Source organism: Microtus oregoni, unplaced genomic scaffold (genome assembly GCF_018167655.1).
Source record: "Microtus oregoni isolate MIOR12 unplaced genomic scaffold, Mior012 000024F_ref0000369, whole genome shotgun sequence".
Taxonomy (NCBI): domain Eukaryota; kingdom Metazoa; phylum Chordata; class Mammalia; order Rodentia; family Cricetidae; genus Microtus; species Microtus oregoni.
In genome coordinates, this window is record NW_024543083.1 from 35,775,026 (window position 1) to 35,789,045 (window position 14,020).

At 41.1% G+C, this 14,020-nt stretch overlaps 1 protein-coding gene across 1 annotated transcript in view; it reads left to right on the forward strand.

Annotated features, from left to right (window-relative positions):
- The first annotated feature begins 284 nt into the window (after positions 1-284).
- Positions 285-14,020, forward strand: part of LOC121462241 (ubiquitin carboxyl-terminal hydrolase CYLD-like) — a 55,464-nt gene continuing 41,728 nt past the window's right edge. The window contains exons 1-2 of the mRNA XM_041673721.1: positions 285-369; positions 7,102-7,250. Of these exons, the coding sequence (XP_041529655.1) occupies positions 285-369; positions 7,102-7,250 (234 nt within the window). The remainder of the gene's footprint in view (positions 370-7,101; positions 7,251-14,020) is intronic.

Consider the following 14,020-nt stretch of genomic DNA (forward strand, 5'->3'; position numbering starts at 1 on the left):
CTGTCTTTACACTAATTGAATCAGAGCAAATCCTCCTGAGCTACGGAGTTGATCTTCTTATTCCATAAGGAAAAATGAATGGAGTGTATTTACGATTTAGCTTTTCTGATCTAATAGCCTATGGGTCTGCTTCTGTCTTATATTCTGAATTAATTTTAATATAAGCCATTTTAAAACGTAATGATAAATTGTGGAGCATATTTGTAGGTATTTGTCAGAATCCCTGCACACATGGGTATTTATTCTACTGGCTTTCGGTTGATTTGGGATTCCTGAGGGTAAACATGGTTCCCCTTGATCTGATTGGCAACATGGTAATAAGGTATCCACACCAGAACACCTTCAATGAACAGCCATGTACTAACCTTGGTAAGTAATGTCTGCCAGAGGGGAAACAAGCATTCATTCTTATAACTATCCACTGTCTTCATGCTAGTGAGCTCTTGACTCCAAAGGAAGTAGTAGTCTGTATGCCTTAATTTGGTAAAGCTCAAGTAAGAATGTTTAAATGGAGGGCCAGAAAATACATATAAATTTAGAAAATGTTCCTGAAACATTTGCTTGATTTTCAAGCTCTCTTTTGTATTAAGAATATCCCTAGAACAGAAGACCAAGGCAAGGATATGCAGCTAAAACTGATGTGACTCTGGGTTCACCACCTCCTAATGAATAAATGATTTTCCTTTTAAGAAATACTTGAGCCAGTGATGGTGGTACATGCTTTTCATCCCTGCACTCAGGAGGCAGAGGCTGGCAGATCTCCGAGTTTGGGGCCAGCCTGTCTACAGACTGGGTTCCAGGGCGACAATACCTACATAGAGAAACCTTGTCTTGAAAAATTCAAAAAGAAAAGAAAAGAAATACTTGAATAAATTTAATTCCAATCAGATAGTGATAAGGTTTGGGTACATGGACAATTTGGCAGGAAAGCTCTTGTCTCTTCAGTAATTCAGCTTTATTTACTGGGTGTCTGCAACAGGCATGGATATAACAGGCACCAAAGAAACAACACACACACACACACACACACACACACACACACACAAAACACCAAAGCCAGCTGCCGTTCTCAGAGGCTACCTTCCTGTATAGTTTGTGAGAAGGGTAGCTGACGATGATGATAAAATGACCATTAATAATCATAAATACCCTCATTGGTAAAAGGATAAAAGGTGGAAACTGTTCTTTGATTGGGGCAAACTTGGAAAACTTTGAAAAGAAAAGAATAAGATAAAGGGGGAGAGTTGAACAGATCTAAACAAAGGGAGGGAGGCAAAGAGACAAGGCATGGCCATTGGAAGGCTAAAGTGTAACATGAGATCAGAGGACTGGCCAGAAAGCCAAGCCCACTGGAGCCAGCCCAGGAGACCTGGGTTTCAATGGAGAACTTTGTGTTCACCTGGGGGCCTCCCTTACATGAAGGCAAGCCTGTCAGGTCCCTGCTAGAGAAAAATAAACAAAAAATAGAGGCCCAGAGAACAGTTCAGAGGCGAGTTTTTTCAGTGACCAAACCAAAGAGTGATGGTTTATTGATGGGTTCTGAGCTAGATCAGTGTCCCTGAGAGTAGAGTGTAAGGAAGGGATGTAGGAACTATTTCTCAGAAGGTGTCATGAGGGGGCTGACAAGAGAAGATCCAGAGCAAAATGAGGAAGGATCAAAATGAAAGTGGAAAATTTTAAGCCTCTATGCCTAGTAGAATATTGGTTCTGTTAGCCAAATTAGTACAAAGATAGAATGAACATTTGGAATAAATTTAAGTTCTTAATGTGACCCTGAGAAATCCAATCTCGCTTCTTACAACTATTATTCATGTGAATTTGAACATGTACATGACAGAAATGCTTTTTCCATTTGATACATTTGAAGTTATGCAGTGTTTTATTGTTTCCTCAGGATGCCTTTATATGGTAGGATTTTAAGAGCCCACTGAGAGATGAAAACATTCAGTAGCACTTTGTATATTAAAATACAGAAACAGAATCAACAATTTGGTCTTCCTTTGGAAACACTGCCTTTTATCATGATATAATTATTGTCAGAAAGTCTAAATGTTCAGAAGTCCCTAGCCAATAAAGAGAGGGGAATTCTGGAGTCATATCGAGCAACCAAATAGGAAAGAAATGGCTTGTTAAGAAACTTCAGGGCCAATAGAGGAAAAATTCTGACTCTGTATGACTTAAATGTCTCTGAGCACATATAAGACTCTTGGAGATGGAAAAGTTCCCAGACTGGTTAAATTGCCAGTATAATTAAATGCCAACGTTTTCTGCAGTGTTCAGTGGTTCCTTGGGCATCCTGGTTCTTCAATGAGGTTCCTCATGACCTCCAGATGGTAGAAGCTATTCTACACATCATCTCTTCCATTTAAAAACGCAAAAGAGCCATGTCTTCTTATTCTTGCTTGATTATGTGTCTTGTCTTGTTTTAAAGAAGGGGATCTTTCTTATAAGTACAGCAAGAAAACTTCCTTTATAGCTCATCTCTAAACTAAATGAAAAACCCAACCCTAAGTGAGTCACTGCCTTCCAGCAATTCTTAGGGTGACTGTCTCCAACTGGCTCGAAACTTTGCATCTCAGACCCATAAAGTATTTACCCATTGTTAGATCCTAGGCATTCTATATGTCCAGAAATGACAGTGTTGGCTTAATTCAAGCTGGACTATAGAAGAATTTCTGGCAGTAAAATATAAGCCTGTGTTCCTCAGGAACTTCTGAACTGGTTCCCACCCACCAAAAAGAGTCCTTTGCCCTGCCTCTAGCAGGAGAGTTAATGACATATAGCTAAAATTACACATCACGCCCAGGTTGCCCTCCAGGCTCCCCAGGTCCCTATTCATGAGTACTTGTTGTGCTGTTATTCCCACAGTAGCCTCTTGGCTGGTTCCCCTTCCCCCACTCCTCCTGCACTAAGCTAACTCCTAGGAGGGGAGAGAGGGCGGAGGCCACGGCAGCAGCTACTTCTTCAGGAAAGAGATTGAAAGGAAAGAAGCTCAGGCTGGAAGCAGTAGGAAGGATCTGCTTGCCTGCAGAAGGAGGAGGGACTAGGCAGGGCTTGTCTCTTAAAGGGACAGGATAGACCTTTACAATCCTGACCTTGGGTATGGTTACTTGGTGTTTTGGTCATTAAGATGGCCCCTGAGGTGGATCTGCTCCACCCTGACCAAAAGCCAGAGAATTCAAGCCTACTTCTGCTCCTTCTTTTAAAACAGGAGGTTTGGCATAGGGAGTGGCTGCCTGCAGTAGGGTAGTTGGTCTAAGGTGTGTTCGCTGCCCCAAACATCAAATGCTTTACTCAAGAGTTAATGACTTGATGTCTCAAGTATTGAACCAAGTATCTGGTTATCCTTTGTGTCATGTTAAACAGTCTTTTACCTTCTCCCCCTCCTATGTATTGATGTATAAAAAGCATATGAAAGATAAATGCAGGCAAACCGAAAACTGTGGATGGAGTATTCAGTATCTGCTGAGTTACCCTTCCAGTATTATTCTGTATCTCAGTGATTCTTTCTTATCTCTATTCCTCCTACCTAACATTCCTAATCCCTATGCCCCTACCCTAGAATGCACAAACCCACCATGGCAGTACCATGGCAGAAGTCACCCCAAAGAGGTGGTTTATGACATTTTGTTTTCCAATACCCACCCCTTATTCTAGTTCACATCTGGAATCGTTGCCTTCTTCTCTAGTCTAAGTTGGTCTTCTTACTGTAAGTACCACTGAAACTTCAGCTAGTATGACATACCCGTTCACAAGCCTATCTGCCCTTCAACATTGGAACTCTAAGAAGATGAAACAGATAGGTCCGAGGTTATGCATTTTCATGTCTGAGTTCATATCAGCTCACAGTAAATGAATTTTAGCTAAGTAAGTGAAATAAGCAGGAAGTGTGCATTCTGTGTCTGATTGAATTTATGCTTGGTTATCTCAAGGTTCCTTTATGATTAAACAGACAGAACACACTTAAATCCCCAAAGTCAAATAGACTTAGTTTTGTTTTTATTTTTATTCAGTTGTGGCTTTTATAGAGCTTAATAAATAATGCAAGAGACAAATTTAGTAAATAGTGGCACCTTCCTTACATAGGAACACCTCTGTGGCATGCATGGCATATTCAGAACGTCTCACTGACTTCCACCGTATTCTTGGAATGATTTGGAGGGGCAGACAGATGGCTCATCAGATAAAGTACTTGCTGTAAAAACATGAAGACCCAAGTTTAGATCCCTAGCTCCCTGTTAAAGCTGGCTACCCTGAGAGTGTTTATAACCCCAGCATAGAGGGAGGTGGAGACAGGCGGTCCCTAAGGCTCACTGGCCAGCCTGCCTCACCAGCTGATTGACTCCATGTTCTGAAAGACCCCCAGAGTAGTGAGACTCTCACTCAAGTCTCAGGATAACACGACCCCCCCCCCCCGCCCCAGGAACTCATGAGAGACCGTCCTTGCTGCAATCACATGAGGTTTATTGACAGGAACCAGCGTGCTGGGGCCAAAACTCATTTCCCACGCAGAGGTAGAGGAGTTCAACCCCAAGTAGCTGGGAAAGTGGGTATTTAGGGGAAGAAATCACAGCCCAAAGGGGGTAGGGAGAGTGTCATTGGAAAATTCCGAAAATACCAGTGATCATTGGAAAATTCCGAAAAATCCAGTGATAATCACAAGGGGGTAACTGCCCGTTTCTCAAGATTATTCTCAAGATTATAATCTAACTTTATGACCAGCTAGTTCCTGGAACAGAGTCACTGATCCAGCTAACCTAGATCTTTGGTTCTTCTCTCCCTGCTAGATTTCTGGCTCTATTTTTTCTGCTAGAGGGGTTGGATTTATCTGAGTCTTTCAGTTCAATTAGAGATCTTGTCTTAAATAACAGCAATAACAATTATGTGAAGAAATGGTGGGAGGCACCTGATATTTACATCTGGCCGCCATGCACAAACACATGTGTGTGTGTGGGGGGGGAGATTCTTTCAACCCAAAGAATTTCTATTCTCATCTTCCTTGAAATTAGCTGAATTCTGTAGCTCTAGGGTTTTTTGTGTCTATTAAAATTATATGTATATTTCCCTCTTCTCTCAGCTAGCATTTTCTTGGCCTCCACTGCTGCAAGAGAGGAAAGAATTTCATAGCGCCCCACCCAGATCTGAGACTTCCCTCTCTTTGGTAGGTCAGATTCCCTAAGTGGGACACTTCACTAGAGCTGTCCAGGGACAACTGTTTTTCTGACTGCTAGATCACAGGTCACAGAAACAAACCATGGACTGAAATAACAAAAGAAGGTGATGAAACTCGTAGTTGGTGCTACCACACAATTAAACTATTCATGACATTTGCAACTTCAGGGCTGGCCGTCTAAAGAGAAACATTTACAGAGAGGCTAGGGTTTTACAAACTCACCTATCCACAGATTTATTATTTATGAACGGTTCTCCGCTTAAACGGCCTGTGCTTTGACTAGTAATTGCCTCCTGCTACACTTTGGATTTCTTAAGAATTTCCGGCTTAAGGATCAGCAAGCAAACGCAACCATTAGACCATCCTAAGTTCCCCAGAATCTCAGAGGTATAAAACATTTCAATCATGACTGTGGCCATTAATGTGAAATGCTTGGAAACATGCTTTTGGTTTTGTTTCTTTATGTGTTTATTTTCTATCGAGATAGACGCATCACTGGATATGGTTCTATATTAGTTATCATGGCCGCAAAAATACCCTCAGAAACAACTTAAGGGAGGAACGAAGAATTCATTTGGCCTTGTGGTTTGAAGTGATGCAGTGCATCGTGGGAAAGCATAGGGGCAGGCAGCTCCATAACAAGAGCATATGGCTACTTGTTACATAGCACTGACCAGGAGGCAGAGAGAGACCTCCCTCTGGGACCAGGTAATGACCCAGAAAACCCGATGCCCAGTGGTCTGCTTCCTCCAGCTAGGGACCACCAGAGTACGATGGCACACACATATAATCCCAGCACTCTGAGAATAAGAAATTAGAGAACAACCTGGGATACATCGTAAAAGCCGGACTCAAAACCCAACTAAACCAAAAGGTTGGAGGGAAGTATGCGAAGCCCAAACATGGGCTACATTGGAATAGGCTGATTCACCAGATTGCAATCCCTTAGAAGCTGAACTATATTTCCAGTGCTTTCTCACGTAACTATTTCAGGCCATAGTATTTCTCATGCATTGGACTTGTGCCTAATCATACAATCTGATTGCTTCAAGTATTCAGATGTACATGAGTAAAAGCAGTAATTAAATACCATACTATTATTAACTTTTCCTACTGGAATTGTGTAAAATCTGTTTGCTTTTAGAAATTGTATTGGCATAATTATGTTTGATTTGAATATTCCCTTTCGGTTTGTGTGGTTTCCCCATTGGAAATCCTCTCATGAATAAAATTTTATTCTGAGTCTTGTCAGTTTGCTCATTTAGTGGTTTGATGTATTGTGTTATGGTAACATGTATTCTATTATAAAAATTGTATTGGCCATAACCACTATACCACTTTACGTCTTACCCATCAGGCTGAGGGACTCTGAAATGGTGAGAATTACGTGTTCTACAAAGTACTAGAATCAGAACACCAAAGTCTATAGAAATATCAGGAAGAAGCCTTCTATCCAAAAGGGACTGCGAGCTACAAGAATCACTATTTAAATATGAACTCTCTGTCTCTCTCTGTGTCTGTCTCTCTCTCTCTCTCTCTCTCTCTCTGTCTCTGTCTCTCTCTCTCTCTCTCTCTCTCTCTCTCTGTGTGTGTGTGTGTGTGTGTGTGTGTGTGTGTGTGTGTCTGTAAATGAGTCAAATCTCAAGGAGGTCATGTGTATTATAATAAGGATATAAGGTATCCTTATATACACTTATAAGTCTTTATTCTTTGGCCATATGAAGAAAACAGGAATCTAGTTATTTTAGTTTCTACTTTCTGACCTTACCGCAGAGGACCTTACCGCAGAGAACTGTGTTCTTGCAAGTGGAAGGTTGTCTTGATTTCCCCCCTCTCCTGAAGCACATCTTCATGACCTGAGGCATTGGATGGAGAAGAGAGAAAGTCCAATATGTTTCTGTGGTTTTGTCTCTTTCCCATATTTCTAGTTCCTGACATTGTCGTTCACACCAGCTTCCTCTCTTGTGTCCCACTTCTCCTGAGACTCACATTCATCTGGCTAGTTGATGAATCCAGCAATCCTTTAAGGAAGCTGGATTCTGATGATCTATTAAGTAAGGTCAAAGTATTACCATTGGTGATGAAATTTCAAGTAGTTAATGATAGGTAGCTGAGCCCTGAGAAGAGTTGAAGGAAATTTCTGAGAAGAGTTTTAACCCTTGGCATTCCCAAGTCTGCCTATGTTTGAGTTTTACAAGTCAAAGGTTAAAGATTTAAAAATATCCCATAGTTTCTGTTTTGCCTATTATACTTGCTGCCAGACCAACCCCAAATGCAATGCCCCTAAAATAGAGGAGCACAGACACTGGCTCCTCAATATATCATGCCTTGTCAATAAAATATCATTACTAGCTAGAAATAACCTAGAACATGGTGACTGAAAAATGGCAAATCAAAGAGCTCATTTTACAGTGACAGAAATAACATTTTTAAATCAGATCAGATTGAAGCACTGACAACATTTAATAAAATGTTTCTAAGCAACAGGGTAGAAGAATCAAAGAGTTTCAACAGAGCTGACATTAACAGAATATAAAAAAGAATCCGAAAATAGCCTCCCTGCCCCCCGCCTTATAGACAGTTCACTCTGCAAGGAAAACAAACTCCTTCCCAAAACCCAGTTTATTCGACATCTTTCCAGACGATCCATGTATGGTGTTAGCACGCAAGGATCACAGCAGCAACCCAGGCTTAATAAAGGCTCGTCTGAACATACACAGAGAAGAAGCACTGCATGGCAATGGTAGACTGAAATTCCAGACCGTGGGACAAACCCTTCTGTACTCCTTGGTTATTCACACAACTTACAGACCAATAGGAAGTCCTTGGTATTCCAGTACATATTTTTTGGGTTCGAGTAGGTAAGGGTTTTTTGTTTTCCACTGCTAGTAACATCCTAGCTTTGCCAACCAAAGAGATTTTCTAGAGGGAAATGAGTGTTGATAATAGACTCTAATAAGTGCTTAATAGATTCTAGTCCAGAAGGGAATGTTATCTTTCTACGTCATGGTAATGCCACAGAACCCAAACTGCTTTAATACTTAGAGATCCATTTCCCCCACCGTTGTGTTCGGAATGACAACTCCATCCATGAACAGACTCATTACTCTAACCAGAAAATGAGTGCAGCATGTGTGATTATCGCATTCAAAGTCACTCAGTCCGTAGAAAATGCTGAAGGCATACAAATGGAAATTCTTGGCTCTCTTCTATGCTGCAAACATGCATGCAGGTGCACATTGGGCTCAAGACGGGAAGATGAGACCATGGTGCTGGCCATTGGTTTAGTCATAGATCAGTACCAGACATTCTCAGCTCCAGTCCTGTTGGGAGTGGGTATAGGAAGTCAAAGGGGCAAGCAGATTGTTTCCCTAGGGAACAAGAAATTATGTAGAAAAGACACATGTATTCAAATAGCCATACATATAAGATTTATTTTTAAATTTCTTTTTATTCTATTTAGTAGTAATAGTAGGGTTGGTGGTAATGGTAGTAGAAGTAGGTGTGTGTGTATGTGTGCATGTGTGTGTGCGTGCGTGTGCGTGTGTGCTTGTGTATCTGTGTGCGCGTGCATGTGCATGCATGTGTGTGTGCTATGGCATGCATAGGGATGCGAGGGAACAAGAGTTTACTCATTCCTTCCATCATTGGGTCTCAGGAACCCAACTTAGATCACTGATTTGGTCAGCACGCCCCTTTACTCACCTCACTACCTATCTTGCCGACACAGGCTTTTTAGAAATTTTACACACGCGCACACACACACACATACACATACACACACACACTGAAGTTACCTTCCTTAGTGTTAGAAATAACCTCTGATAAATTCCTTACTCTGTGATTTATTTCATCATTCACATCAAAGAGCAGACTTGCATGAATCTAGATGACACACCTTACTAGACACCTGTGTGATATATCACAACCCACTGTATCTAGCATACACCTATACTGTATATGTATGTGTGTTATATATTTGTATATTTGCATATTTGCATATGCAATTCAGTTCACTGGAGATGTTCTGTAAGATAAAGGACATGTGAGTTTGTTCCAGCCCAAGCATTTGCAGACCTATTGCCAAATAATTATTTCTGCATTATGTCTTTAAATATTGCTTACCCAATTCTGAAAGCATTGCTTGATTCTTTTAAACCATCTCCAATTTCAAAAGTGAATTAGCTCACTCCAGATTTTTCATGCAAGTGGATCAAGTATGTTAAATAGATGTTTCTGGGACAAGGGTTTGATTCAATGGCTTGCATATTTTTCTATTATTCCCATCAATTTCTAATGTTTGTTAGTGTAAATGGAAAGTCATTCCAAAGTACCATATGTAAGGTGTGTATTTTGTTTTGTTTTGTATTTTGGCCTTTGGTGGTGTTGGTGGTGGCAGCATTGATCCTGTGTGTGTGTGTGTGTGTGTGTGTGTGTGTGTGTGTGTGTAAAATGATTAGCATAAAGTCCATACAACATTACTTCCTAAATACCTGAAATTAAGCTGCCAACTGTTCCTTCCCTTTTCTGACACAGTTGTTATAATATGTCCCATGGGAGTGGAGGAAACTCTGTGTTAATGTGTAAAGAAAGTCCTGAGTGAATGCATATTATTGATATGAGCATCCCCATGTCAAGGACCTCAACACCTCAGTCCCATGGACATAGCAAAGCCTTCTCCCAGGTCAGGCTCAAAGCCTTCTCCCAGTCCATGTGCAAATGTTGACCATTTGTGCAAAAAGCATCCACAATGAAACTCTTACTTGCATAGACTTCCTACAAACACTAGCCAACCAGTCCTTCTATACATAATAAAACTGGCTGAGTTTCTGGATTACATGGAAGGTGCACATCCAACTCAATTCCAGCTTTTCTGTATGTCCATAAGTCATTCTTTAGTCTTTGTCATTTCCTCATTTGTTGCAAGGAGAGGCTGTTTGTTCGTCCCGGTCGCCTGGCTAGCATAGCCCTAAAATAACCACACAGAACTGTATTAATTAAATCACCACTTGGCCCATTAGCTCTAATTTCTTATTGACTAATTTTTACATCTTAATTTAACCCATTTTTATTAATGTGTATATTGCCACATGGCAGTGGCTTACCGGGCATATTTAATATATGAGGCCACGCCCCAGTTGGCAGGTAACCACTGGCTGTAAGACTTCCTACAGCACTCATTCCCTAGTAGACCCAGTTAGGATTCCAGGACCCAGACTTGCAGGACACAGCAGTGGCCTCCAGTTTGTCATAATGATAACATATATTAGATTGTACAATAAGTATACAGAGAGTGCAAGATCTGAGACTAAAATTAATTACAAGGGAAACATTCTTTTCCCTCAGCTTCCATACCTGAACTTTAGTTCACAGACACAATCATGTAACATTTTGATAGTGTAATCCTGTTTCCATTCAGATATAGTTCTTTCACTACTGCTGCTTCCTGGCTGCTTGTTATCACCATGCATGTTTAAATGGCAACCCAACATGCAGCAAAATATTAGGTCAGCTATAGTTCATGCCAGTAAAAGAATTGGGTGAACTGACAAAGAAATGAAGCTCTGGTGACATTAGATTTCATCTCTGAGAGTGAAAGTGCAGAATAATGTATCCCATGGCTTTAGAATAGATTCTAAAATCTAGCTTTAGGTCAGTCAGAACACGCTGCAGGTCAAATCTAAATGTCAGTGCATGAGTTACTTCCATTGCTTGCTTCTTCAAGAAGCCAGACCTTCAGTTATTACTTAATAAGAGATTAAAGGACTTGCAGATGTGGCTCAGATATGGCCAAGCGAGCACAAGACCTGAGTTTGGATCTCTAAGACCCATGTAAATCTTGGCACAGGTACTCTACACCTGTGACCCCAGAACTGGAGGAACAGAGGCAGGGGTATCCCTGGGACTTGCCAGCCATCCAATAAGGCTGAACCACAAGCACGAAGGTTAGTGAGAAACTCTTTCCCCCAAAACAACATGGAGAACTCTTAAACAAGATACCCAACATCAACCACTGACTTTTGTGGACACACACACCTATATTCACATATAGAAGCATTGCACAAGCACAGAGAGAGAGAAAAGAAAGGAGGAATGAAGGGAGGTGATTTGGGCACCGTGCAGATCCAAAAATAAGACAAAACAGAAATTCTGTCTCCAGGCACAAGAAAGTTAGAAATAGTGAAGAAAGCTAAAATCCCACAGACGGGTTTTTACGTTTCATCCAGCCAACAGCTAAGTGAGCACCACGCATACCACACTCACTGACATTTATGATGTACTAAGTGGCTTTTGATTTGCACACAAAACAAATCGAAGCTCCTAGTGTTACCTCCTACTGGAATCACTGGTCTGTGTTCATCATCTGGGTGGCTTAGCATATTGCACAATGCCCAGATGGAAGCCAGACAATCCGTGCTTTGATCTGCCACCAAACAGCTGTGTGACTTTGGAAAAGTTAGTCATTCTCTCTGGGACTCAGGTGCTTGATCATTGATTGACCAATAAGAATCGCTACTTTGCAGGGCTGTGATAAGTGAGTGGAATTCATCATGCACTTGATGATTAACAAAGTATTATATATTTCCAAAAGACAGTAGCCCCTGTTCTTCAAAGCCTGACTTCACAACGACTTGCTTCACAATGCTTTTTCAAGTAGATACAGCACACATTGCTGTTGATAGTAATACCTTCTGAGGCAGTCGTCATTAGGTAGTTTCATCATTGCAGAAACATCATGGGGTGCATGGTGTATGCATACACAAACCTAGGTGATGTAACCCATCACACAGTGATGCTATAACCCTTTGCAGTGTGTATTAATTGATTTTTCGTAGCTGTAACCAAATGCCTGTTGAAAACAACTTAAAGAATAAAAGAATTATTTGGACTCACATCTTCAAAGGACTCAGTCTTTGGTCACTTGGCCCCGTGAACTTGGGCCAAGAACATCATGGAAGATTGGCGGAGTTCTTACCTCATAGTAGCCAGATGCTATAAAGAGCCAAGACAAGTTGTCATCCCTAGGTATAGTGGCATCTCATTTGTATTTTAATAAATAGAGGTTGCCTAAAGAAAAGAGAGTAAAACAGTCCCACTGGTTTGCCTTACAGATCAGGGAGTGGTAACAGACACCTTTAATGCCGATAGTCACACTAGTTGCCACAGAAACCGGGCAGTGCATGTCTTTAATCCCATGGTACACACCTTTAATGCCAGACCTAGAGAGGATTATAAAATGGGAGGAGACAGCCCTCAGACACAGTCTCATTCTGAGGATTTTTAGAGGCAGGATTGCCATTTGGACTGAGGTAGAGGTAAGAGTCAGTGCTTGGCTGTTTTGCTTTTCTGATCTCCAGGTTGAACCCCAATTTCTCTCTCTGAGTTTTTATTAATTGTGTTTCACCGAGGACACATTCTCAGTGGTCTGTTTCCTCCAAGTGGACACGACCTCCTGTACTGGAGGTTTTTCAGTTGCCAAAATTATGAATCCTTCCAGAGATTAATCCACTCATTAGGTTAGAGCTCTCATGGTGTAGGGCATCTCTGGATGCAGCCCCACAGACCTATGTAGAGTGCGGTTCACCAGGCTCCTACGTACCTTTCAGTCTGATCAAGCTGGCAGTCTTCCTTAATCTTCCTTAACCATCATACACACTTCCTGTAACTTTTATGTTTCACCCAATTTTTAGATTTTTCAAGAATTTGCGGGGGGGGGCTGGAGAAATGGCTCAGTGGTTAAGAGCACTTACTGCTCTTCCAGAGGACCCAAGTTCAGATCCTAAGTTCAGACTCAGAACCGCCTATAATTTCAGCTCCCAATACCCTCTTCTGGCCTTCATGGACACATGCATGCACATGCGCAGATGTGCACACACACACACACACACACCAATAAATAAATAAATCTCTAAAAATGGTTTTGCAATTTTATAACAATACTTAGCTTTCTATATACTGACACTCTCTAAGCCTTTTTTTTACTAAAATTTTCTAGTTTGTCTTTTTGAACTTTTTGATAAAAACTAAGACTCTAACTTCAGCCTACCCAAGTCAGGTTTATCCATGCATGCTTTATGACTCAAGAGAAGAGCTCTAAGGGACTGTAATGCTCTTGGAGCTGTCAACCCCTAAAACAGAATCCTCCTCTGAACAGCTCTTAGAAGACCTTCCTAAGGCTATTTTACAGTTTGCTTTAAAAGTCTAAATAGAAAGAAAATACAATGTCTATTAAAAGTATGAGGCTTTTGGTTCAATCTCCAGCTTTGCACACAGTATATAGTGTAACCCAGACAGCACAGTACTGAACCAAGTAACATTGTCACCTATTATCAAGCACAATGTATCATGCATAGCTGTATTTGCTTTGCTTTTACATGACGACAATCGGTTTGCTGACATTGCTTCAAACACATTTAATACACTGTAGTAAGGCACAAAACTGTGACATCACTAAGCAATGGGAATCTTTGAACCACTTTACATTCTTCAGGGACCCTGTCACAGATATGGACCATCATTGACAGAAACATTGTATAGCAATGCCTATATACAGTTTAGAACCAAAGTACAGACAATATGTTAGCTGTTCAAACGTAGTTCTGTGTTCTCTAAGCAAGTGTGAGCCTACAAAGCATTGTTCTGTATAAAGAATCTGACCACCTTCCCCTGGCAAATCTGCTCTTTTCCCCAGATGTAGCCTAGGCATCCTGTTGTCTTCCAAATTTTAGACAGATGTAGGGCCATATTTTTCATGGCAGTTTTTTGAATGCCCACAGATTATTCTGGCATTCCGCACATTGGGAGTTAGCTTAGGTCTGTGACTGCCTAACCCAGTAAGGACCAGCA